The 27,811-nt window shown below is 41.2% G+C and overlaps 1 protein-coding gene across 3 annotated transcripts in view; it reads left to right on the top strand.

The window, feature by feature from the left end:
* The first annotated feature begins 4,114 nt into the window (after nucleotides 1-4,114).
* The window catches only part of ELOVL7 (ELOVL fatty acid elongase 7), a 31,400-nt gene continuing 7,703 nt past the window's right edge, over nucleotides 4,115-27,811 (top strand). The window contains exons 1-6 of one of the 3 annotated variants that reach the window (XM_054054687.1): nucleotides 4,115-4,253; nucleotides 5,613-5,764; nucleotides 22,164-22,257; nucleotides 24,591-24,781; nucleotides 27,208-27,288; nucleotides 27,682-27,738. In XM_054054687.1, the coding sequence (XP_053910662.1) occupies nucleotides 22,194-22,257; nucleotides 24,591-24,781; nucleotides 27,208-27,288; nucleotides 27,682-27,738 (393 nt within the window). In that variant the 5' untranslated portion in view covers nucleotides 4,115-4,253; nucleotides 5,613-5,764; nucleotides 22,164-22,193. Of the gene's footprint in view, nucleotides 4,254-5,612; nucleotides 5,765-22,031; nucleotides 22,055-22,163; nucleotides 22,258-24,590; nucleotides 24,782-27,207; nucleotides 27,289-27,681; nucleotides 27,739-27,811 lie in introns of those variants that run through there. The other 2 variants (XM_054054686.1, XM_054054688.1) reach the window with 2 other exon arrangements.

Below are 27,811 nucleotides of genomic sequence, written 5' to 3'. Positions count from 1 at the left end.
TTTTTGCCACCACATTGTCATTTTGGGTCCTGATTGTTCCCATCGCCCATAGAAGCACTAAGGAGGTGTGCTTTTCCATTGTTGTGTAAAAAAGGGTAGGCTTTAGCTTAGAAACCGGGCTTCAGGGTTAAAAGTCAGGAATTATCCACTGATCATTAATGCAGTAGGTTTTTCCACTCCCATCCAGGCATCCAGGGCTTCCCAGGTATCTATGTCTCTTGAGTTTTGCTAGGGTCATGGGTAGAACACCAGTGGAGTGTATCTTCACCATTACACGTTAGCTCATGTATGTTAGTAGTGGGAATTAGTCCCTTTTACCATCTGGTATAGGGTCCAATGCCTGTTAACGGTTCCATTGGACAAGACACTCAAATTTTTGGGCTTCCATAACTTTCCCAGTGGTTGTTGACAATAAAGACTGCTTGTGGTAACTGTATGTCCTAGTTGTGGTGCGAGACATCAGAGCATCTTTTAATCGTACCATTGGTTCGTTTGACTACACTATTAACCTGAGGAAAATATGGTGTATGGAACACTGATTTGATGCCTTCTACCAGCCCAGTCTTGCACCACTGAGGCTGTTACATGTGACCCATTATCACTTTGAAAGCACTTAAGAGGAGTAAAACACCAAACCACTCTTTCAGCACACGAACCATTTGATCAGCGTTGGCAGAGCTAACAGCTGTAGCCACAGGGAGTCCTGACACCACCTCTGCCTCTACCAGAAAACACCTCTTCCCATGGGATATTTTTAAAGGACTGATATGATCAGTTTGCCAGGTGCTCCAAAGAGCCTTGTCTTGTTTGACATGCTGGGCTGGGGCGTGGTTCAGGTGGTTGGCCTTTAGCCTTATATGAGATTGTGGAGAAGCTGTGAGAACTGCTTCATGTGTTCTCATGGACACATCCATGTCTCCTCTGCCCAGCTGGGCCCTGGCAGCCTACCCAAAAGTGGGAGGCAGGGTCCTGGCAGCCCAGCTGAAGGCAGGAGGCAGGTCACCTCGGTGACTTCAGGTTGTGGTGGTGCGGGGCAAGCTATGGGGTCCTAATGAGCTGTTCCACATGGTTTCTGGGTGCTCGGTGGACTGCCCATGTAAGAACATCCAAGGCACCCTCAGTGCAAGTTCCGTTCACCACTGGTTGTTCAGTTCTGGGCTCAACCCAACATGCCAGAGAACTGTTGGGGACACCTCCTAGTTTGAGGCTGATGGTTGGCCTGCTGGACTTTCCTGCTGCTGCACAGGTCAGCCCACCCCAATTTCCAAGCCACTCTACCGTGCAGCCCCTCCACCCAAGTTAGCACATCCGCCATTCTCAGGGGCGATGCAGGCCACACTCCATGGCACCTTAAACCCCTCCCCGTGAAACAGAACATCCAGTAAGGCATCCAGTAACGCCCTAATGAGAAGTTTAAGGTGGCCTGGGTCTACATGCACAGCCACTGGTATTCCTTGCTGTCTGTATCTTCTGTCTCCAGCGCACACGCAGCCTCTTGCACTCCTTCAGCTAATTCCGTTAGTCCCCTCACTTCGGGGTCAACACCCCCAAAGCACTAAGCCATTCCATTGACTGGTGGGCAGGAGCAGCTCCTGTGATTCTCCTCCTCATCAGTCCTTCAGGCATCAAATGCAGTCCTAGAGAGCACCCATCTCTGAAAGACTGCTGAAACAGCATCTGATCAACAGAATGACAGTCTGAACACCCTTCAGCCAGTAGAAAAGTAGCATCTCTGCTATTTGGATTCTAGTAAGGCAATAAAATAAGTAAAAGTATTGGTTAGCTGTATTCATGGCAAACAATGTTCTCTGTTCAGTGTAGACCCAGAGTTAAGTTTTCAGCATCTTGTAAAATCCAGAGAGTTATCTCCAGTTTCTACACCCTTTTCCCTCTTGCACTGTTCTCGGAATACGAATGTAAGGAACTTAAAACATTACTTAAATTTACAGTAAATCTCATGTGCAGCTTTCACACGCTGAGAACTGAAAAAAAATGGTTGCTGTTAGCTGCCTCTTTTACAATGTAAATACCTCTGGCTTCCTGTGTGTCTCTGCTTTATTTGCGTGTGCAGGGCACTGCTGTCTCCTTCATGCTGCCTTTCCCCTGCTGCATGTTAATAATTTACCTGCCATGAGCAGGTCAACCATTATTTCTGTCCTCTCCCAACCTTCACAGACTTGCTTGACAATTCAAATTACCTTTGCTTCTGAAGTGCATGGAAGATGAGGCCATTTACTCTCTTTACAGGGCTCCAAACAGAGGAAAGCTGTTGTTGCTAACACTGTTGACATCAAATGTGTTAGAGATGTTAGCTTGCTTCTGGTAATTATTGCTATTTTTTCCCACTAATGACAACAGTCTTGCATTTTGAAGTCTACAGGTGACCTGCTTACTTTTTGTTATTATGCACCACAGTGTCCCATTTTGTCTCAGCCAAGGCAGCTCTATCAGGCATAGCAAAATAGACATTACAACACACGAGGAATATTAGTTGCTTGCTGAGCCACATAGCCACATCCTTCTGGACAAGTCAAGGCTTACTAGTCTCAAGGCTCCCAAGGGCTCTCTCTGAGCAGAGGTGTGCTGGCTCCTAAGGTCTGTTTGTAGTTTTTCTTGGCTGATGTCTTAGAAAAAATAGTTTTGAACCAAAAAAATAAAATTAATATGTTGCAACTTTGGAGAAATAAGGGTGAGGGGGAATGAAGTGTTTTAATTTTGTTCTGGTTTGTTGTTCCCTCCTAGGTAAGATGTACAATATTGCTCAATGTATTATCGTATTTCTACATATCTCTTTTGGCCAAATCCAGTGATCTTATTAAGACGCCCTTCCAAAAGCCCCAGGATTTGTTCAGCTGACATGATCTTAGCAATTCCAACAGCAGCACGAAGGAAATCCAATAGCTCAAGGTCTGCCTCCTAATCTCCAGCCTAGTCCATTGTTCGCTGATGCGGAGTTTCTGCAGGATCTCTGTCACAAGCTCTGTTTCTTCATACCTACCACACCACCTGTTTTTCAGCTTGGCATAATATTTCCATACTTGTAACAAGCTTTCTGTGCTGGTTCTGCCCTTTGTGGTTCCAAACACCTGGTTTGAGCTTTTCACTGTCTTCCAACTCAGAGGCTCCTTCTCCACTTACACATTGCCTATACATTAGTTTCAGAGCGTCAGCTCACAGTCCCTTCATCTCGTGCTTTTCTGTGCTTTCTGCGCATCATAAATGGGCAGCCTGATCTAGTGGGACGTACCCCTGCCCATTGCAGTGGTGTTGGAACTAGATGATCTTTAAGGTTCCTTCCAACCCAAAGGCTTGTAGTGATAGGATGAGGGGCAATGGATATAAACTGGAGAGGGGCAGATTTACACTGGACATCAGGATGAATTTCTTCACCATGAGAGTGGTGAGGCACTGGCACAGGCTGCCCAGGGAGGTTGTGAATGCCCCATCCCTGGAGGTGTTCAAGGCCAGGTTGGATGGGGCCTTGGGCAGCCTGATCCAGTGGGATGTCCCTGCCCATGGCAGTGGTGCTGGAACTGGATGGTCTTTAAGGTCCCTTCCAACCCTAACTATTCTATGATTCTATAAAAGGACTTTGCCTCTTTTCTTCAATTTGCCTTTATGCTCCTTGTTTTTTGCCTCCTTTTGACTCAGGCTATCATCTCCACGCTAACCATCTCAAAAAGCCATCATTTAGAGCCTTCTGTGGACTGAAGGGACAGACGAACTAAAACCAAGCACCTGTCCACGAGTTCCCCATCACCTTTCTCGTGCTTCGCTCCACGGGGGTCATCGTTATCTCCATCCTCAGCAGCTTTGAAGAGAGGAGCCCCGCAGCCTTTTTGAGTTGACAGCTTACCCTAAAGCACCGACCCGAAGCCGACCGCTTGCGCTTTGTTTCTAAGCCAAGGAGCCGCTGCTCCTCCCCAGCGCTGCGCCGGGGCCTCTCCCCCTCCTGCGCCCCCGGAGCGGCGACAAGAACCGCACCTCTCACCGCGCAGAGAGAGCTCTAGGGGGGCTTCGGAGAAACCCTTGGCTATCTCAAGACGGAACAAAGCCGTCGGTCCGAGCCGCAGCCGGTGCCGAGCAGCGCCCGCAGCCCCGCTCCGCCTCCCGAGCGGGGGCAGCGCTGACTCAGCGCCGCGGCCCGGGGCGAGACCGGGGCGGGGCGCCCCCTCCCAGCCCTCCTGCCCTCCCTTCTTCCCTCTCTCCTTCCCTCCCGCCGCGAAGTCGCTGCCCGGCGGATGCACGGACAGGTGGGGCCGCGGGGTCGGGGCTGCCTGGGTGGGTGGGTGGGAGCGGGCTCCTCCCGCGCCCTTTCGCGGGTCCCCGCGCTTCTGCGGGCGGGGGTGGTTCTGCCCACCCGCCCCAAAGGCGCTGGTTGCGGTCACGGCCCCCGGGATGGTCCCGCGGCCCCCGGCGGTGCTCGCTGTGAACAGGTGCTCGCTTTTAGTCCGTCTGTCCCTTTAGTGCACAGAAAGTTCTAAATGACGGCTTTTTGAGGTGGTGAGCGTGGAGGTGACAGCCGGAGTCCAAAGAGAGGCAAAAAAGGAGACGGGAGGGGGCGCGAAGGCAAACTGAAGAAAAGAGGCAAAGTCTTTTTGTAGAATCATAGACTAGTTTAGGTTGGACGGGACTTTAAAGATCATCCAGTTCCAGCCCCTCGCCGCGGGCGGGGACATCCCACTGGATCAGGCTGCCCCGTCCCGCTTCAGAGCTGCCCCCGTTCCCGCGCCCCGGGCCGTGCCCTCTCCAGAGCCCCCGCGTTCCCGCGCACCGAGAGCTGTTGGCTGTGCCCTCCACCCCGCGGGACCTGTTCGTCCAAACCCTCTGGCTGCGCCCTGCATCCCGCTGTGCCTTTCCCTCTCATCTTCCTGTCCCGAAGAACAAGCCTCACCAAGGATGAGGCATGAGGATGGGCTCCTAAGGCTGCCTGAGGGACTTTTTTTTTTTTTTCCTTCTAAAATGCCTTTCCCCGCACACAACCCCCGGAGAGAAGAGGGATCCCCGGGCACGGAGAAATGAGGGTTCTTTCTGTGCAGGGGCACACAGTGAGGGGAGCCAGGGCAGAGCTGCGCCCCACGTGCTTCAGATGATGATATTAAAATATAGGGCCGGAGGGTTGATGTCTAGTCAGGGGCTGTCTGGCGAGTTGGAAATGGGGCAGCTGTCTGGCTTGCTGCTTTCCTTCTCGGAGGAGACAAGTCTCCTCCACTGCCATCGGAGTTGGATCCATCCCTGCTCCGCAGCAGTGCTGAGGCCATGAGCTGGGGAAGCAGGTGGATTCTGCTGTGTGGGGCTAAGCGGGGGGGGCAGCCCTTTGTAATCCTGGATGTCGTTTCAGTGTTGTAAGCGCATTGATGGTTAATTTTTAAATATATTTTAAATACATTAATAGTTTGGCTGGGATTTGGGTGTTGTTGCCGCTACTGCAACATTGGGTGATGCCTGAAAAGGCATAGTGGGGCTGCAGATCAACTCTTACTGATTTCTTTTCTTGATTGTGTAGGAAATCAAGATGTTAACTAACAAACAAACCAGAAACCTTACAGCTGTGTATGGATACCCTCTTTCTTACTCCATTGTAACTCGGTCTTTCTCACACCTGTGTGTAGGTCTGTACTGAACATTGCCGTGTGGGAGAAGTTTGAACTAGTTTTTCTGGTTGTCGGGAGCAGCCTGGGAACAGTGCACACTGCCTTACCCTGCTGCTTGGCATCTGGGGTGCTGGCTGGGAAGCATTCAAGCTGCCTTGGAGCTGCCTCAGGTAGGGGTAGCAGCGTTGGGCAGCGTGGACGTGTTCTGAAAATGCTTCACTGAGGAATGGGAGCACTTGTATTTAGATGTTTTGCTTGAAGAAAAAGTAAGAAAGGCGTAGGATACGAAAATCCTACATAAGAAAGATGTAGTAAGAAAGATAGTAAGAAAGTAAGAAAGATGTAGGATAAAGTCTTCCTAGGCAGCACCTCTGTTGCAAATGAGGGGAATAACACAGCTCTACAGTATTTCATTGCAATGGGCCGATCAACTTTCTATTAAGTAGTATTTATTGACTGGTGGAGTGAGGCACATTATAGTGCAGGAAGCAATATTCATAGAATGTGTTGCGAAAGATGCCACAACGTTAATCAAGTAATACACGCTAAATGGGATTTAACTGGTTACAAAGCTCAGCAAATACTATGAAATACTTGTCAACTAATTACATACCCATAAAAGAATTAACTAGGTAAATTTCTGTATCCTGATATGACTGGATGGCCTTTGCCGAGTGTGCTCCTTTAGCCGTTCTGTACCCTTCCTGGCTTTGTTTCACTTTGCTACAGTAAACAGGGAAACACGTTTTGTTTTTTCTTCCTTGGACTCCTGCTCTTCCTCTTGAATCTACTTCTGCCTAGTGCTTCTGAGTTAATGCTTACCTAATCTCTTCCTCTGCCCTACCTCTACCTCTGTCCATTAACCTAACACACAGATTTCTGGAGGTAGGGGCAGACGTGGAGAGAGGCAGAGGGGTGAGGAGTGTGTGCAATGGGCACGGGAGGTGTGTGGGCAGTGAGGGAAGCCTGTGTTCAAGTGTAGGGAGGTGGAAAGGAGACACGATCCCATCCTGGATCTCCATTAGCTGCTTGTGAAATCATGTTTGTCATACTCTGTATCTAACCTTGCAGACTTCAAGCAGAAGTCTCTCCCTCCCAGATGCCTCTGCCTCAGCACGACTGTCGGAGGCCGCCGCCCCGTGGTTCTCCTGGTGGAGGCTTATGTGAGCTTCCTGGTCTGCCCCAGCCAACATGTGATAATTAGCGCTCGACTATGGGTGAAACTAATCTGACTCACTTTGTTTGAAAAGGATTAAGGACTATTTGTAAAATACGGGTAGTAGAGCTCTTCTGTATATAGGAAAGGATGAATGAATGGGGTGGTGTCTTCTTCAATGGCACAGCATGACTTTATAAAAATAATTTTATAGCCCAACACTTGTATTGACCTCAGGCTAGTGGATGTCTGAAGCTTTAAGCTGCTTCCCAAAGCCTGGGTAGCTGAAAAGGAAGAAATACTCCATTCTTCTAGCTATTCCTCTGTCCCTCACTGCAGCTCTTAACTCTTCGTTGTTTTTCCCCAAGGTCACAGCAGGCATCACACACAGGTGCAGTGTCTTAACTGTGTCCCCATTGCCTAGATACGTATTAAATTTGAGAACTAACAGATTTGATTGCATTTTTCTCTACTGCAGTTTATGGACACTTCAGAAAAGCAGTTCTGTTCGTCCTTTTTTGAGTATATAGGAGAAGGCTGGTCTATGCTTGGAAGCTGCCCCAAGGTGGAAAGGGGTGCAAGCTAAGTAAACACTGGGAAACTCTTAACAAAGGCTTCTCCAAAATTAAGAATAATTGTTGCCATAAAAGAGATCTAAAGCATGCCACAAAAGTTTCGCGCTTGTTTTAGGTTTAATTTTAGTATCTTTCTTATCACTTCAAATTACTGTACCTGTTACTAAAAAGTTGAGCAGTTCCTCTGCTGTGTTGGGCACTGCCAGGGAGCAGTCTTGTGCTTGCCCAGAACCCAGATTCAGTGCTGCATTTAGAGGGCAAATGCCTGAAAGATGAAAAGTAAACCTTTTCCTCCTTGAAATTATCAGATTAATAGAACAAAAGCATTAACCAAATAAATAATTCATGTGAGCCTCATTGTACTTTTATAGCATAGCTCATTTAAAAGGCAAGAAAATGAAAGCCAGTAGTTTTCTTTACTGTAGCCTGTCAGTACATGATCAATTTACAAGAAGTTTTGCAGAGTTGCAAGTGATATAGCAGTTAAGTATCAGACGGATAGGAAAAAACCTTAGCTGAGATCCAAAAAGTACAAAATTATTACACCACAAGTGTAAAAATGTCTCGGTTGTTATCTTGGTTCCGGATCAGAATCCGAGGAACTAAATCTTCATAGAATTTTAACTTCAAAATCCTGACTTAGCACACAAATCTAGTATCTTAAAAACTGCTGGTGAAGCCTGTGCAGCCCAAAGTAAGCTCAGAGTTCCACCTGCAGAGTTAGACAGATGTCACAAGGAGGACAAATATAGGTGTCGGTAAACTCTACGAATGTCTTATTTGACAAGAACAATGGTATTCAGACTGCCCCCCCCTTTAATGGTGTCAGGCCTCTATTTCAGTAACAGTGAAAGTAGCAAATACTGAATTTTATCTCCACCCTGCTCATGATACCAGTTTAAGCTGATGTTGTGGTTTTGCTAGCATTTCTTTTATCCCGAGTGCTTTTGCCCTTGTGTCACCTTTCTGTGCTGCTGGTATAACCCCTGGTGAAGACTGGTTCTGAAAAGCACGAAGGAGCTAGTCTAAGTTAAAATACCCTTTCCTTTTCTGTGAGGCTCTCTCTTCTACCCTGAATCTGCTTGCCAATCTGTTTCATTATGCAGCCAGAAAAAAAGAGTTGTTTTAGCACAAGTCAATGGTAACATGGAGCAGGTATGACAGAGATAAAAGATTGATTAAAATGACTTTGTCACTATTAAAAGTGCTCTTAGAATTGCAAACTTGCCTTGTAAACAGTCAGACTTGCTCTGTTTGAGCAAGCTATGCTCAAGAGAAGCTGCTTGTAGCAGCTTTATGAGTTCTTACACGTTGCCTGCATGTGTTTAATTGTATTGTGAATTCTTTGTAGTTTGGATTATCTTTTATATTGATATGGTGCCTTGCGCATTGGTCCCCTTGCCTGGAGCCTCTATTCAAAGTTGTTGTTTTTCTTTTTAAAAGCAGTACCTCACTAAATGTGTGTGAATATAGGCATAACTTTGTATGGTGCACTGCAAAAACCTGTACAAAGGAATAGTATATACAGTGCAAAAATTCCTACAGGAATTCAAGAGAATGCTCATATCACAGCGATGGCGTTCCGAGTTTGTGGCATGTCTGAGATAAAAACATAGCTTACTAAGAATAACTCTATTCCTTTTATTCTTTGTTTGCTAACAAAAGAAGGGGACAAATCTTGCTGGCGTCTGAAACACAAAGATCAGTTTGTTGATTTGGAAATAATGTGCATTGTATCATCAGTCCTGAAAAGGCTTAAAACAAAGTCACAAAAACCTGATTCAATGCTTCTCTGTATGCTTTTAGAGCACGGGTATGGTTCATGTTGATACCGTGCCTTTTCTTTCAGGAAAGTTATTCAAGGTGACAAGTAGGTTTTATTTTTTTTTTTAATTGGGTTTTGTCTGCTCTGTTAAAAAGTTAAGTACCTGGAAATTATTGCCAGAAGTTGAGGCTGATATTTTTTGATGTGTACCTGAGCAGAATGCAAGGCCACTAGGAAGGAGAAACTTCTTGGTTTAGAAATGTCCCTGGTAGAGGAGGAAAGGTTATTTTTTTGGGAGGAAGCGGGGGTTAAAGGGAGGGAGAGGGGGAAAATTGTTTCTGTTTAGTTAGGTTTTGACATACAGGATTTGTCAAATGTATCTGGGTTTTTTTTGAAAGACTTTAGAGACAACATTTTCAGTTGTTTTCTTAATTTTTTTTTGGTATTGTTTTAATGAAAAGGTATTGGCTGAAGCATCAAGAGTATCAGATTTGCTCATTTATTCTGTTAAGTAAATATTGCTATATTTTTCCATGTGGCATTAGAAATATGTAGGGATGACCAGCGTGGAAATATCTGTAGCTTGTTCAGAGAAGCAGCAGCTGTTAATGTTGCCTTCTCCTGTATAGGTGAAAATTACTTAGATTCAGGTTTATTGCAAATGAATATTTTCATGTATTTTACATTGTTTGCATTTACAACATCTACTACAATCCCTTTGTTGTATGTGTAGGTGCAGAATTGGAAATATCTGGATTAAATACATTCTTTAATCACTTTTGTAGTCAGGGTTCTGTGACTTTTCAGTACTGAAATGAAATGTTCACTTGTGAAGTTTTAACTGTGCGGAAAGACAAGCTTAATGAAATTATGTAATGCACTTTGGAAGTGCCCTGTTCACCGTTGTCTCTTGTACATTGAGATGTATGTACAAAAGCCAAGAGCCAATGGAGTAAGCTTAGTTTTCACTGTCAGTTTCAAAATTAAAGCTTTCACAAAACTATTTGTCAGCTGTATTCTTCTGAAGCTTTTTTACAGATATTAATTCCTTTGGTCACTTTCATTATTACTGTTGTGCCAACAACATTGTTCTGTGCATTTAGTTCTGTACCAAGGTAGATTACGGAGGAGTCTTCTTGGGCTTGGTTTTGCACAAAGAAGTAATAAACAGTATGGGAAGGCTGTAAATAGCTTTATGTATAGTTCTTATGTCCAGGAAGTACACTCATTCTAACTTGTAACCATGACTTCTTACATTTTGGAGAAGGGTAAAGGTAGAATGTTGGGAGGAGGGCTTGCAATACATAGGGGCTGGTAGAGCTCTCTATGCCTCCCTTCAGAAAGTCCTTTAATGGATATTCTAAATGTTATGGTGTGAAAAATCCCCTGGGTGAATTTCAGGTTATCCTGAAACTGCTTTTCATAAACTGCAGTCAATCAATTAGGAAAGGTTATCTGAAAGTTGGAGGAAGAAAGGCTTCTGAACATGGACTTGACCATGCCGAGTTCTTGTTTGATCCAGAGTTTTTCACAATCTATTGAAATGAGACTGCTACTGTATTTTAAAACTGAACTGCTTAGGCACCCCATTTGAACCACATTTAAAAGTGTGGGATTAAAATTTGTCTCTGGAGTGGAAATTGTGCAATTTAGTGTTCTTGCTTTTATACTGTAGAGAATATCCCTGTGGAGTGTGATTGCATGCCATCGGTTGCTCATCCAAGGTGCAGGAGCATCAGACAAAATTTATTTGAATCTAGACAGACTTTTGTGATAAGCAAGAGAGCTGCTTTTACAGGTGAAATTATATGAGGTTGGCTCACTTGTTGAGACAACAGCAGTGAGACAAGGTCCGGTCGGTAGGAAAGCATCAGGCTTTTTGGATATAGTCTGCTGAATGGACCTGCAGCTGTGTAATATATATGGATATCATGGTTTAAACCCAACCTACAACTAAGCCCCACACAGCCGCTTGCTTATTCCCCACAGGTGGGATGATGGAGAGAGTCAGAAGGGTAAAAGTGAGAAAATTTGTGAGTTGAGATAAAGACAGTTTGGTAGGTAAAGCAAAAGCTAGGCATGCAAGTAACGCAAAACAAGGAATTCCTTTACAACTTCTCATTGGCAGACAGGTGTGCAACCATCTCCAAGAAAGCAGGGCTCCATCGTGCATAATGAGAAGGCAAACACTATAACTCCAAAGATCCCCACATCCTCCTCCTTCCTCAAGTTTTATGTGCTGAATATAGTGTCATCTGGTGTGGAGTATCCCTGTGGTCAGTTGGGGTCATCTGTCCCAGCTGTGTCCCCTCTGAGCTCCTTAGGCACCCCATTTTACTGTGGGGTGGGGTAAGAAGCAGAAAAAGCCTTGACTCTGTGTAAGCACTGCTCAGCAACAATGAAAACATCCCTGTATTATCAACACTGTTTCCAGCACAACTCCAAAATATAGCCCCATACCTGCCTCTACAATGAAAATGAACTCAATCCAAGCCAAAATCAGCACAGTGAAAGCAAATTCCTTAGTTTGAGTGCGAACAGTAAAATCATCTTGAGGCAAGGTAGAAGAGAAAGAGGGGAGACAAACCACTGCGTGGAAACCTGCTTTGATGATAAAGGCTGTGGAGTTGCTTCAGGTCCAGATAGTGTTGTGTGTGGCCTGTTGGCTTTGCACAGTAACTGGAATATTGAACTAGCACCCAACACTTTAGGGTTTTGTGCTAACTGGTGGAAAAGGTGCTCCTTTTTGTCTGGTGATTAAGTGCTCCACACAAAGCTAACCAAACATACTGACCTTTTCTGCAAAGGAGTAAAACCTTTGCATGAAAAATGCTATCTGAGACCTTCTTGATAACTGAAGTGCATAGATATATATAAGCCTAATCTTTCTTCGTACTGGAGAGGGTCCAGTTTTCATCTCTTTTACTGCTCTTTATGCCGAGTAGACTTTTAGGCGCTTGTCTGTTTCTTGTATGCTGGCATTTTACAGAGACATTAGTATTAGACTGAGTACTCTGCTGCCTGCCAAGCTTCAATGCTGGAAGTATTATTGTCTCCTACATTACTCTGATGTGGCCCATCCACTGCATAATGGACTTGGTCGATGGGATACATTTTTTGGAGCTATTTGTATCTGGCAGTCTTTCAGGATTGGAAAGAGGAAAAAAATGAGTGTGGTTGACTTAGACCAATGTAGCTTTTTCATCCCCATGCGCTGTCTGGCTGACCTGATCTATTTTAAACTGCATCAATATCTTGTCCTGGGTGGTCTGTGAATGCTTGGAAAGATGATAAAAACTACATTCGGCTGTAGTAGTGGAAAATACTGTGGAAGATGGAAAATTCTTACAACGTACCTGTAGTTAAACCTATGCAATAATGAAGCATTCTGTTCTGTTCTTCTATGAAGTTATTATTTGATGTTTTAAGCTGATTTTAAAAAGCTCCGTTGTTACCAGCTTACAGCCTGCATAATGCGTATAGACTGTTTCTGAGCTTTCTGAAAGTGCAAAATAATGAAGACTTTTAAAAACTCCTCTTAGCAAGGAAACTAAAGTCTATCTGGAGCAGAAGTAAACCTTTACAGCTGTGTAATGTCATTACTTCACATTTTGGTTTATGCAAACTCCTGCATGTTGATTGCTTGGAAACTGAACAAATTACTGATATATTTTTAAAATTGGGGTTTTATAACAAGATCTGATTTAAACAAAAGTTATATAGCACTTTTGCTAATCAAGTTAATATTTTTAGGTGATGGAGAGTTTTGTTTTCACATAAGCTTTTGAGGTTGGGCTGTCCTCTGAATACTGTCCCATACAGCATTGCTTTGCCCTCAGAACAACATTTTTCTTTTGTCTCCATAGGCCTTTTACTGCCTTGAGTCACCTTGACTAGATGTTTCCCCTTTCTAGTGCTTGTAGGCAGCTACGAACGAACATTCCTATTCCATACTTATTGTCAAGACTTGACCCCTAGGGCTTTCATGGGAACCCTTTGGAAGTCCAACAGTTCTATAGTCCTTACAACGGTACCTGTACAGCAAATCTACCTTGCATTTCTGGAACTGCCATTAATACTGAGTCAAAGCAAAGGTGCTCCCTTTCTTGTGTTCACTTTGTGTGCTCAACCTCTATCAAACTGGATCACCTTCCAAGGGTTATGATCACCTCAAAAGGGAAGGATGCTGTGTAAGGTTATCAGCAATTAAGTAGTCCAAGCAACATCCAGGATTGTTTGAACAGTACCCAAAAACTTACTAAAATTTCAAACAGAATCAAAGAGGGTTTTATAATATACTAATTTCCATGTCTTTGTCTCTGGACTTGAAGTATAAGCACAATGCAACATTTGACTTAAGGATGAGTCTGCAGGGACATTTCCTCCAGCTGTCCCTAATGCTCAGGCATTTCTTTACTGTCTATTCTCTACCCCTCTGATTCCTGCCTTTAGTATAGCGTACCACAGGCACTTAGTGGGAGACATCTGCCTTTTCCACCTTACCTCTGTTTCTGAAACTGTATTTCACTTCTGCAGTAACTCTAGTGAAGTATAAGCTATTAATTTCTCTTTTTTTAAAGTGAAGATCTTCTTTGGGACACAGGGGAAGGAGCAGAGCTTCAGGAGAAATCAGAAGTCTGTTCATATTTTTACTGCTCAGTTTAGTAGTTTTGGCTGAGAAGCCTAAGTCTACAAACAACACTATAATGTACTTCGTGGGTTGCCTGACAATAATACTCATGAGTGTGTTTTGTAGTGATTAGCTAGAACTTTCATCATGCTGAAGAATGTTGATTTAAACAACAACAAACAAATCCAGAAACCCAAGGCCTTTATATCTCATTGCATATCCCTCAGTGATTTGGAACCTCCAGCTGCAGCTGTACAAATTACCAGCTCTCAGGTGGAAAGATTTAGGATGTGACAGCGCAGTAGCTTCCTGGAGCATTCTAAAAAGCACATTCACAATAGTAGCTGATATTCTAATACTGAACTTGGGAACAACAGCTTTTTTATTATACTGTCTACACGCTTCCTTGAGTAGGGGTGTGTTCTTGATACTTGAGTGTAAAAACATGCTTAGCACAGATTTCCTTTCAAATGGCTTTTGTCACCCTTAAACTCTGCTATCTTCTCTCACTGTGCAGCCGCTGCCTCTGTCACACTTCCCAGAGTTAATGGTTGCGATGTGTAGGTTGTTGCAGAAGGCGCTAACACAGCTGGATCCTGCTTCCTTTAAAGAGAGGCTTCTGGGGAGGATGCAGTTGCTGATGTTCCAAGCTTGTCCACTATGCTACATGGTAGATTTAAAAAAAAAAAAGGAGGGGAAGATATCAGTTCTAGGTCCGCTGCTTTTCAGATTTATGCCTGCCAAATGCAATACAGGCAAAATCAGAGCATTATTTTGCTGCCTAGGATATCAGCCTAGGACCCAGAGGGTGGGTAGGTTGAGCAAGTGCAAGGCAGTGGGAAAACGATGGTAATTAGCATGAGAGTGTGGTGTAGGAGCAGGCTTTTGTAAATTGCTGCATAAAAGCTGAACAAAATAATATGTTGCAACTGTACATCCCTGTTATCAGTGTCACTACTTCCTAACATTCTGAACCTAACAAGATTACAGCTTGTGCAATATAAGTTCCATAAAATTACATTGACTTTGCAATGTCATTTTGCCACAGCAACAACAGTGACAGTAGCTGAATTGAGTGTATGCTATAGGCAAGATGTGACTCTAGAAAAATACTCTTCCTTTGGTAATGATGAATATTTTTCATTTTACTTGCTCACCTTGTCTTTAAGGTGAATATTGTGTTCTAAAGGTAATTATTTACATTTTTTGTCTCTCCTTCCTATGAAACTCCTTTCTACTATTGTTTCATGTTACGAAAGACAGCACTGTCTTTGTCTTTGTCTACCAGGAGGAAATCCATGGTCTAATTTTTCTGTGTTTATTTTACTCTAGTGCTGAATAGCTAATGGTACATTGCTAATGACTACTTGGTTATGAGACATCTTTGGAAATAAGAAGGCTTGTGTGCTTTATTTTCCATCTTGCATAGATTAGCAAGATGTTACCTGTGTAAAAAATCTTGTTCCTATTTGTTTTAGAAGTCTTCTTCTGAAGCTGAAGTCTTGCTCTGCATTTCTCTTCTTGTTTGGCTTCCATGCAGTGCCCCCCACTGTGACTATTTAATGTATATTTGCATCATTGTTCTATTAAGTGATGGATAAAGGCAAGCTAAGTTCTTTACCAGTCCTTCATAGCAAACTATTGTAATTATTTTTATTGTAATTAATTGGATGTATCAGATTCTTATATGCAGTTAACTCATATGCATTAACTCTTAATGAGGATAAGATGGAGCCAACTTAGTGACTCAGCTTGCTGCTGAAGGATGGGGACAGTGTCACTCATGCCTCTTCTCATATTTTGATCTCAGTGGCTTTAATCACGCACGTAGATACCAGCAATATTACTCATAACTGGAGTAAATTCTAAGCCATCCTGCCTGGAGGTTCAGGAATGATAAAGACACATGATGGTAACACAGAGGAGAAGGAGGGGGAGCATTAGACTGGTCACAAATCTTGGCAGTGTTAGTTGAGTCTATTTTGCTTGTGGCCTGACCTTTGTCAGGTGTATTGGGAAGCTATTGATAACTGATATGAGGATGCTCTTATCAGCATTCCATATGCTTCACCTTAAAAGAAGTGTCCAGTAGAAAGCCCATTCAATTTTTGGTCTTATAAAATGCAAACTTTTGATGTCATTAGACGTCAGATTACTAGTAATCTGCATGCACTTTAGGAACACTGCAGCTGTAAATAATAAGTATATGTATCAGAACTGTCCCTACTGTAGAGGAAAAAAAACCAGAATGGGTAAAAGCTGAAATTATTATGAAGATGTTTACTTGTAGAGAAATGAGCAGGAAGCAATGAGTGTTTGAGTTAGCAGGATTCTGTAGCATGGATGAAAACACTAGACTCTGTTACTGCTGTCCAGCCCTTGATTCTTGGTTTGTGAAAGCCTGTGACCCAAAGCGTAGCTGATCTAATCTTGAAAGAAAAATTGAAATGCTGCATAAAGTTTTCTAGTTTTCTATTTACATACTAAGCAAGGAGGAAAAAGGAGAATCTGTTAAGTCCTTTGGGTAAGGAGATGAACCTGAGTCAGATACGGCCCAAATACTAAATCAGTACTTTGCTGGAGTTTTTTGGTAAGAGTAATGATGTATCATTATCAAATGGAAATGAGGTTGCACCACTAAAAATAATTACATCGTAAGTGAAACCTTATTTTGATTAATAAATGAAAGTTGTCATGCAATATCTGCAACAGGGCTCACTGTGTAGGCAGGGCTAGGTGACTTGTGAGCTGGCATCACTAAGCCAGAATGAGACTTAAAGGAGCCAAGTGAAAATCATGCACTGGAGGATCAACAAGAAGAGCTTCTGTCATAAGCTGCGTGCGGGAGCTGCTTACCACAGCAGAGGCATAGGCAGGTGATACTAGTTGGCTGCAGGGTGGCTGTCATGCAAATGCTTAAGTAAAGAGTTTTTGATAAAGGCATGGGAGCACTGATAAGCTAAAATCCTCGGAGCTTTTCCCCTTGCTTATGTTTTTGCCTTTCTCTGAAACACTGGGAATACGTAGAGAGAAAGCTGGGGAAGGTAAATTAATGTCCATGGTGTTCTCTTCCCAAGTGAAAGTAGGAGTCTTTTCAAGGATCTGCCCAGAGTCTTTCATGTATGCAAGTTAAACTGAGAACGAGGTTCAGACTTGCAAAGAAACTTCCTTCCAGGCTACGATTGCGATTGCAAGAACTATTTGGACTTGATGAGTCTTTCTATGTGATGTGGAACATTAGTCCCCAGGATCACTGCAACCCTAAGTCATGCTTTTGTAGTGTTTCAGATACTGGCAATGCCAAATCTTTTCCTGCCTTACTGTGGCACAACATAGCTTTTGTGATTTGAGTTCTTGTGTTGTAAAGTGTCCCCTGTGGCTTGTGACGGACGGAGTGATGACTTGCTGAAGTGCAGCATGTCAACTTCTTGACTACAGATCTAGTACGTCATTGTCTATGAGTGCGCAGGATGGGACATGATAATCTGTGTCCTCCTTGCATGATTTCGTTATCAGTTTAAAGGGATCTAAGACAGGGCTGCTGTTCCCACCTTTCTCTATGCCTGTGGCATCGCAGTTCATGTGTCTTTTTCATGTGTCAAGTTCCTTTGCATAAGGTCATTCAGTCTTTCAGGTCTGAGTTGACTGAAAAATAACCTTTTTCTCAAAAGATTAAGCTTTCACTTGGGTCTGCGAGCTGCTGTAACTTACCCTACAGCTACCTAAGGACCAGAGTCACCAGCACTGATGCTGTGGGACTGCGCACAGGGACCTACCTGTTTGGCTGTTGCTGGTGGGTCAGAGTATGTGGGCCATGAGAATGCCCATATGATTCTGGCTGGGAGTTGGGCATGCAAACCACGCCTGAAAGAGTTCCCATCGGATGGGGCTTTTCTGTGCCTATTGCCAGTGTTCAACCTTGCTATGAAGTCTGCAGTCTCAGTTTCTTAACAATTTGTAGGCAGATGTGGAAAGAAGTACAAATTTGTCGTTATTTTACATAGCATCAGAATGGGAAACCCATTAGTGTGGCAGAATATCAATCCAAAGTGTGTTTGAAATGAAATGTGTTTTCACTAGTTCTGCTACTTACAGACTGCTTTGTTCATGTAAGTAAATGACAGATTTGGTGCTAGTTTAAAAAGCAAAGCATTAAATAAAGATGGACTGTGTAAATAATACAGAGAGCGTGATTACACAGGGTAAGTGTTAGACCTGTTGTTGAATACTGCCAGAGGGGAATTCTACAAGTAGATGTTCTAATATATTTTCTAAACCTATCTGTTTTTAGGATGTCTACATTTTAAAAAGGAATTTGTATTTATTTTGAAATTTGCTATTCTCTACGTGCTCTAAAATATATACACTCCAAAATATATACGCAGAGGTTACTGATGTACTCTAAGGAGTTACGATTTGTGTTTTAAAATGGTCTGGCTTTAAAGTCAATGTTTGAAATGTAATCAAGGTAGCAACTAATGAATACTACGTCTCTCAAAGCGTGGACATTTCTCTGAGTACCTCTGTTGCATAAAGTTGCCTTGCCTGCTTCCTGTCACTCACTGGGGCAGAATTGTCATCTAACAGGCACAGTGTTTACAAGCAATATTATAAATAAGAAAGGTCACCTAATGCTAAACAGGGTGTAGCCAACTTTGAAAAAAATGGGTTGGGTGGTTGAAAGAAGGCATAAGAGATGGGGAAGGTGGTGAAAACTCCTCTCAGGAGTAACAGCAGCCAGCAGGAGCCTAAAGTTTAAAACCTTGTTACAGAATATAGGTGAGTAATCCATGTAATGTGTAATAATAGGCAGTTTGTATTTGTTTGCTATGTGGCATAAGGGAATCATGCAGTTAAAATAACTGCAGTTATGTAAGCACACAGCCTTTGGAAATGCAGAGGGCAGAGCTGGTATTTCCCAGGTAAGGCTTAAGATACCATCTGCGAAACTTTTTGAGTTAATTACCTTCTGAACTTCAAGAGCAGCTTTAACAACAGTATACCAAGCAATTCTGAAACATGGAAGTTTCACAATTGTGCCTGAATATGTAAGCCAGTATTACTGTCATTTCTTAAGCTATCATTTTGAAATTAGGCATGCGTGGGTCAATCCTTTCTGCAGGTTCTCCCTGTCTTCCAGTGGGCTTTGCAGGTTGGTGGGTCTATCTGTCATCATCTGCTTGTTGGGCCAGAATGTGATGCCCTAGAGCCTTTGCTTTTGGGATCTGCCTGGGATGGAAATATCCTGTTGAAGTTTCTACTCTATTGTCATATTCTCCAGTCTTTTACTAAGAGATCTCTGTGAGAGTGACTTGTCCATCTTTCTAATAATTAGCTTTGGTCTCTAACGCAAATTCTGAACTTTAGGTGTTCTAGGTTCCAACTGAGTTTTAGAATTTGTTTTTGTGGAATGACAGAGTTTACATTAGATTGTTCCGTTTTCCTTGGTTTTCTGTCAAGGTCTTTTGTTTGCTTGTTTTGTTCAGTACGCATCAACATAAAACACTTGCTGTAAAATTACTATTTAAAAGCAAATGTCAATATCTGTTTTAATATTTTAAAACTCTGTAGGGGGAATAAATGAGCATCAAGTATGGCAAATATCTTTTGTGTGGGTTAAGCAAAGGAATGTGAGAAACTTCTTGTTCTCATTGAAAAATAAGGAATGTTTGAGGCATACCAGTAATTCCCACTACAAGAATCAGTAATGGTTTTGTGTGTTAACCAAACTTGAGCACTTTCAATAACTTATTACCTACTACTTGTCATTTTGAGGCATTGTAATATGGTTTGCTGTGGTATTCATGGCATTTTTGGGTAGCGTAAATGATGTTATCATATACCTTTGCCTCCTCAGTAAAGGCAATGGTCCAACTTGAAATTGGTTTTCCTGAGCTGTGTGCCTTAATTCAGCTGCAGTTAGTGGGCTCTTTCAGCTCTCTGCTGAGCTGCAGGAGACCGGAGGCCAGCAAATGACTTTGCTTTTTTATGATAGCCGCTCCCCTCTCTTGCATCAAGTGCACCCTCTATTTTTATAATAGTGAAGACACTTTTGTTTAAAGATATCTTCAGAAATGATACTAGTACAGCTGGCTTGAACCTAGGTGCACAGTATTGCTTCATTGACGTTTTTAAATAAAAAGGGGGAAAAAAAAGAAAAATAGTTATTATCTTTCTAAGAGCTGAATACCTTGCGTTTATTTTTGAGGGGATTTCAATGCTTATTTTCTGAGTGTGCATGCTTGAGAGAACCGCCACTGTTCTTTAGATCTTTTCAAGCTAGGCAGACTGAAATTATGTGACTGCATATTTTAAGTTTATGTAAATTGCTTGCAATTTAAAATAACCTGACTTTGAAAACGAGTCTGCTAGTGCAGCTTTCCTAATCTTGAGAGAGTTTGCTACAATCTAGACACTCTATTTTAAAAAAGAAATTTTACTTGAATCTTTTGATTTTGTTAGAAGCAGCAAGTGGAACATTGGAAATAAAAGTGCTGATTTTCTAAGTATGTGAGCTGCTATGTAATAGAAAGGTAGGTTTTCCTCACTAAACTGTGGCTATACAAATGCTTTATGTGCAGATGAGTTTACAGCAGAAAGAACTATAGCTGTGCATTTCACAAATGGCCTTCTCTGCCCAGAAGACTTTGTCCCTTCAGGCCAAATATTTCCAATCTCATATTTAGAGGATAAGTTCTATAGATGTCAAAACTGCTAAAGACTGTGTTATTGTCCAAGTGTTACCGGATTACTTATTAACAACATGGTTGTAGAGTAAAAAAAGCAATCTTTCAAATATGGTTGTTTTGGTTTGTTGTTTTTTTCTGAAGAGCAGGCTACTTGTTTATTTTACTTTACTTTTATTTTCTGTGTGGATTAAAAAAAAAAAAACCTATGCAAGTCTTGATCAAATTAATTTCCACTACATATTAGTTTGTTTGTAAAGTAACTCTAAGAGGATAAGACAAAATACCTTCCACACTCCCATTAACCCTACTTTGTAGCAAATGTTGTAGTATGAACCTAGGGCATGTGAAACTGGTCCACATAAAAGGCAGTGACATTGAGTTTGGAAATGCTGATGCTAGAGGATGGTATTTCTGGAAAATGTAATCTTTAAAGAGACTTGCCGGGGGAATATTTTCTGAACACAAAGTTGGTGGTGGTTGAAACACACAGGACGAAAGTACAAGCAGTAAAACAAGTAGGCAGCAAAATGAGAATTGGGAAGAGGTGCATCAGATGAACTCTGACGAGGGCAGGCTTGTCTGTATTGCATCATGTGATGAAGTGGGTGTGTAGTGTACTCTGAGGTGCCCAAAACCCCCTGTGAAATGGCGCTGAACAGGAGGTGCTTGTAAAAGTGGCGTAGGGGTGAAAGGATTTTTTCAGGTGTTAAGCTGAGGACAAATGAGAACGTTACAGTGGGGAGATCTGAAGAGAGAGATACATCACCAGCTCAGCGCTGTCTCTCCAAACCTGTAGCTGGCTTAGCCTGAAGGAGATGTAAAAGGACAGCCAGAAAAAAGGAGCTGATTATAAAGGTGTGCTACAGCTTGGACATTCAAAGGTGAATACAGTGTGAAGATTGCACAGGGGTATGGAGAGAAATTTTATGGCAAATTGAGACACTGAGTGGGAATAGGAGAGATACCCTTCAAATGTATTGGGATTTTACGAAGTATTTTGTAGGAGGAATGAGGCAAGGGAAGGGCTGATGAGTACTTGACTTTGGAGCAAAAAAATCAGTATTCATATAAGCATACTTCTTTGAAAAAATTTACATATGTAGGTGGCACTGCATGCAAACTGGATGTCCTGGGTAATTTTTGTGAGTTAATGATATTACATTGGTACTATGACACTTAATGATACTGGTGTGGAAACAGTTGATTCATCAGAGTATGATTTGAGTACTAATTATAACATAGCTAATTATTGTATTTAAAAGGAGTATGCAGACATATTGGCACCTTTCTTCCTTCCCACCTACCTTAGAAATACTTCTTAGCTAGAAAATTAAAATTTTCATTAGTAAATGTTACAAAGCTGAACTTCTTCATGCATCAGTGACTGGGACTTTAAGTAGAGATGATTAAAAAAATAGAATTTAAGCAGCTGCTCTTCATTTCTATTTTGCCTTTGACTGGAATGGTTAACCACAGCATGGCTTCTTGAGATAACGCTTTATGGCACGGAAGCGCCTTGTTTGGTATGTAGAGATTACAAAATCATACTGTTGTGCATAACAGCTCAGCTATAAATTAGCCCCAAGCATAGTGAGATTTGGTTGGCTAACGCTCCTTCATCTGTATTTCACATGCGGTGCTCTCTGTATTTTTTCCCATTCTGTTTCCTGAAAATCTTTTCCAAAACACTCTACTGTGTTTTATTTCATTAATTACAAAAATCCCTGTTTCTGTTATGTTTTGTTTTATTGCAGGCAGTGTCATAAAATCTTCATCAAGTGAAAATGGCCTTCAGCAATCTGACATCAAAGGCTGTACTACTGTATGATGAATGGATTAAAGATGCTGGTGAGTCACTTGAATCTAAAACTTACTAACTTTCAGTAATGTTTGAATATCAACAGATAGTTATAAAATACTATTTATCTGTTTATCAACTTAAAATAACTTTATCTTCCTGTAAATGTTTCTTAGACCTGCCAGGTTACCTGTTGACATTTTTAACTGTAAATAACAGACTAGTTTCTGCATTTTAAGAAAGGGAAAAAGCAAAACTCGGCTACTTTATGAGTATTACCTCAGACTGAATAAAGTGCCGATAGTGAATCTTTTGCAAGACTTTCTGGCTTATCTGAATATGTAGTTCATGGTTTTTCCCGTGCTGCTGACTTTGATACGTTACTTATTTTTCATCAATGAGCAATGGTATTTTATCAGTTAATTGAGCTAGGTGCATGGTGGTACTCTATTTTGCTTTTGCGAAGTATAAGAAATATGTTGATAGTATTGATATGTTATACTATCTTGAAATTCATCTACAGAGTAATTAACTCTGTCATAGTTCTGTTTTCAAAAGGAACGTTAGTCTCCTGTTGCAGCTGATATGAGGACAGTACACATGCTTTGCTTTAGCATTGATGTTCTGTAGTTCTTTGTGCTTTCCAAAAAAATGACAAAGTTTATGTCAAGTTCAGGCTTAAGACCCATCTGCTGTAGTGGCATCCCTGACTGTTTCTCACTGTGGTAGGCACATAGTAACAGGGATTAGCTGATTGCTGGGGAAAACTTGAAAAGCATTTAAGGATTGGTCAATAAAATTACTAATTTATCTTTTTGGGTATAGCAAAGAACTATTTTTCTTGTTCTGTAGAACCACAATATGGAAATGAGAAGGGAATTTTATCAATATGACTTATGGGATGAAGTAGATTGGGATGGAGCTGCAAGATGAAGCATTTTTGCTGCAGTGTCCATGACCTCCCTACTTCCCTCCCTCCTAGTGCTTGTATTTGACATCATATACTGCTCGTGGCTGGACAAGGTTTCCCCAGGACCAAGCTGGGAAGACCAATGGGAAAGTGTTGGTAGTAGCAGTGCAAGGAGTGGATGCAGAAAAAACAGTACAGTTGTGAATAGCTGGTGATTCTCTTGCAGTGCAACATATACAGATGCTTAGTGTTGTGGTTCGTAGTCCTTCTTGGTGTGTGGGCAGCATCAGTGGGCACGTTACAGGCTGTAAGCAGCATTATAATGTGCTTTCCTCCTGTGCTTTTCCTGTTTTAAAACTTCCAGTGGTTGTAAACAACGTCAGAGGGTCTCATGGGTAATAGGTTGCTTGAATGTTGTGGCTTGAATATTCCTGACTTACGATATTTGGCCGTGAATTAAACACTTAACAAAAATTGCAGTCCTAGAATTTCACCTCCAAACTATAGCAGCGGGCCATGAAAGTAGTAGCTTACAGTTTACAGTGGTTAAGTGTGAGGTGATTCAGAAATGAATCTTCCTGAAGTCTGATATAAAAATTAAATATAAATACGTATATAAAAAAAAAATAAATGAAGTTTATCAAGAAATGTGGAAGTCTTTGGTGAGCTGAAACTTGATGATGAACCACAGAAAGGAACAGTGGAATCCGGAAGCTCAGAGAATGCACCTGCCAGCTTCCACTATGGAGGGGCAGGAGCAGGGCACCAGTAGAACTCTGCCACACTTGTGTTTGGAAGAAGGGGAGAGGAACTTGCAACATTTTTACTTTGTGGAGGCTAGTAAGATGAAAGTATGTGGTTCATGGTGCTGTGAAAGTGGTGATGTGTCTGGACTGAATAGGCACAGACCTCAAGTACTAAGCTATGAGTGTCAACTGATGGGACAAGTCTTCTAATTTTAAAATCCCCATACTTAATATCTCTAACATTGTACTACTTATAAAGCTTGAGGATCTTGAAAACCAGGGCTACTCCACATCTGAGACTTGAACTTGTGAAAGAAGGTGCATGCATTTCTAGAAGAGTGAAATTTTACATGGAAATTTAACTTCAGTAATCTGCTTGTGCTTTGCCTTTCTGTGCTGTCTTCTGAGCCCCATTTATCTGTGAAAATGCAAACTTTCCATGAAGGTGAGCTCTAGACCAAAAATCACATCACTCATGACTCTGTGTCTCTTCATTACATGTGAAGAATTGATGCAGAAAGAACTATTGAATCCTACAGATGTTAAATTATGTTATCCAGTATGGATATGGATTTGGTATGGATTTGAGGTGAATGGACTGAAACATGATCAACCCCAAACTATTAAGAATTATGTACCTTTCTGTAGCTGGTTTAGGATTTTACAAGTACTGCAAAGATCTGACTTCTTTTTTTCTCTTCCCGCTCCCCCTCCTCCTCTTGTCTAGATCCAAGACTGGAAGGCTGGCCACTCATGTCTTCACCTTTTCCAACAACCTTCATCATTGGAACCTACATTTATTTGGTCACTTACTTGGGACCCAAACTTATGGAAAATAAAAAACCTTTTGAACTCAGGCAGATAATGACATTTTATAATTTTAGTGTGGTAGCCCTCTCTTTATATATGACTTATGAAGTAAGTAGGACTTTTATTTATAATGTATTTATATATATTTGTGTCTCCAACTATCCTCATGCTAACTTTTAATAGATATATTAATTCAATTCCCACTCTGCAATTTATAAAATATTTTATTCTGATTGTTGTAATTGTGTTCCTCCAAGCAGTATGCTAAACTAATCAAGCTGATACTTGGGAAAAAAAAAAAAAAAAGTAATAAGTCATACCCAGAAAGAAAGATTGTGAACTTTTTTTGTGTGCCATTGTATAAAATTTACAAAATTAAAATTCCTAACACTTATGAATTTTCCTGGGCTGTGGCAGGTAAGGTCAAACATGTTTTTTTCTTAGTCTGTTATACTGTTGTAATTGTTTGTCCTACTACATGATAGTAGACATTGATATTTCAAACCTTTTCTAGAGTATGTTTAGTATGGAATAATCTTCACTTAAATCTGCTTTTTAAATGACAAAAGTTAAGATCCCCACATTAGATTTTGTTCATCCTTGAAAAAACAAGCCAAAACTGAACAAACAAAACCCCAAAACCCAAACCATGGAAGTCTAGCATTGATTTCCCGCCCCCCATCCAAAATAGTAAATGGTCTTGTGCTCCAAAGGAATGTAGAGAGTTTGCTGTAGTTCATAGCTCAAGTATATGTTAGACTTCAAGACTGGAAAGCCTGACAAGTTGTATAGTGCTAAGGGTTGAATGACCTGAAATCCTTAAACATGAATGATATAGACTCTGTAGAAGTTTTAATTAAGAACCTTAAGGTTTAAGATAGCTACCTATCTATTTTTTTGTTTGTTTAGTTGGTATTGCTTTCTGCATTATGGTTGGTTGGTTGGTTTGTTTTCATTGGCTAGGTGTAGTTTTTTGTTTTCGATTGCTGTGGTTTTTTTTTTTTTGCTGGTGGGGGGGGAATGGTTTGTTTGGGGTTTTTTTTTGTTGGTTTTTAAAGTGTAGCTATTTAACAACAGTATTAGGTGAACAATTCGTTTGAAGCATCCCTAGGCTAGTACTAACCTGCTTTGTTATATCTGGCTATGTGGCTATTTCAGGTTTGACAAACTGGTAATAAAAATAGTCAAATTATTGTGCCATAATTTGACATAATAATTGTGCCATAATATCTTTCCGTTAGCTCAACTGCATATGTTTCATCATGAGTTACAGTGAACTGCTTGCAATATCTTATAACAGCACTTTAAAGTCAGTAAAGCAGCAGCTGCTTTGTGTCATCGTTGTTGTGTGGGAAATGATAGGCAAGACACACACATTTGCTATTCAGACTTTGTTTTGAAAAATTGCCAAAATTCCTCTTGTGATTTGGTGACAAGTTTGGGTTCGATTATAACCTTCAGAAACAAAATATTAAACTTCTGTTAGTGTCTGACACTAACTCAGTATTCAATTAATTATGTTGAGACTTTCATGTTACAATTTCCTGAAAGAATGCATGGATATAGTGTTAACAGATTGAATCTCTGCTATTGTCTGACATGCAGCATGAAGCTTATTCTTTCCCTGATTGGATCCAAGCCATTTTGTGGGTGCTTAAGTATTGTGCTGCCTTAGTAGTGTTTCAAATCTTGGTTTAATTTAAGCAACTGATTTTTTTTTCTTAGGAAGTTAAATGGACTAAGACATTCCATTTATCCAGAGAGCTGAACCTCCTGTCATAGATGAGTGGATGATGATGATCAGTGGATGAGGAGAACTTTGTAAACACCTATAAGATACAGTAGTCCTCATGGCTGGCAGGGGAATGAACCAATTATATTAACAATGTTGTTCTTGTCCGAGTTTTAATATATCCCAAGAGAAAAGATGAAATTATATTTGTTACTTACAGTCCTTTGGCCATGCATGTGCTCTCAGTGATAAAACCTCAGCTTCCTATCACTCGTATCAGTGAAAGACTGATTAAATCTTACAGTTCAAGAGAGCAAAAATTTAGAAACTATGACACCAAAAATACAGTCCATATTATTCGTTGCTTGTCCTTAATTTTATTAAGACATATTTTCTGTTGTGCTGGTTTTTTTCAGTATTAACACAGTTGGCTGATAGCAATTTTCCAAAAGTGTAAAAAGTTTTTATTTGGTTTTGTGGTCTAATTTACGTAATAGGTTGCTTTTTTTAACATGGGCTAAACAGCTGTTTTCTTTGGTTATTAATGCTGAAATAATGGATGCAGGAAGAAAGTTCTTGTCCATAGGTGTGGTCCTGGAATGAAAAATTAATAAATCTGCAATAGCAAAGGATTTTATGGTAGTTAGCCCACACAGAGGTAGCTGATTAACAAGGTTGCTGACTGAACAAGTTTTTAATATTGTTTTCGACTCTTGCTTAGTGATTGTGAAAGTAATCTGAAATTAATTAATTTTTCAAGACGGAAAGGAAATCTTTGCCCTTTCTCTTTTCTTTGCTTCAGTTTCTTATGTCAGGTTGGGCCACAGGGTACTCATTCCGGTGTGATATTGTTGACTACTCGAGGTCACCTACAGCTCTAAGAGTAAGTTGCCAAACACAGACAAATTGTTAAGCTACATGGACTTTATTTTTAGAAATGCTTTTTCAACAGCCAAATGCACTACTGTAGAGTGGAATGTACTAAATGGAAATGCCCTTTTGCATAATATAGAGCATGTGACTTAACTGGAGGGGTTGATTGTTTGGGAGAAAGAATGAGACAACATATTTGTTGGCTTGTTTTTCTTTAAAAATTCCTTCATTTTTAATTTTTTTTTATGAAAAAACCCAAACAGTACTTTTAGATATTTCTCTCAACCTTATGACACCACTTACTCGCCCCAATACTTTTCTTTATATAGTTATTTTTTTCCCCTGCATCTGTTTAGCTTTATGACTATTATGATTTGACAGTTTCTGGTTTTTACTCTTACAGATGGTACGAACTTGTTGGCTTTACTACTTTTCCAAGTTCATTGAGCTATTAGACACTGTAAGTATATGTAGCCTAATAAGAGTGGTAGTGATGTTTCCTTTTCATAGTAGAAGAACTAGTGTTGTTGAGG

Source organism: Cuculus canorus, chromosome Z, assembly GCF_017976375.1.
Source record: "Cuculus canorus isolate bCucCan1 chromosome Z, bCucCan1.pri, whole genome shotgun sequence".
NCBI lineage: Eukaryota > Metazoa > Chordata > Aves > Cuculiformes > Cuculidae > Cuculus > Cuculus canorus.
Note: the sequence above shows the minus strand (reverse complement) of the source record. Positions and strands in the feature narration are given on the sequence as shown.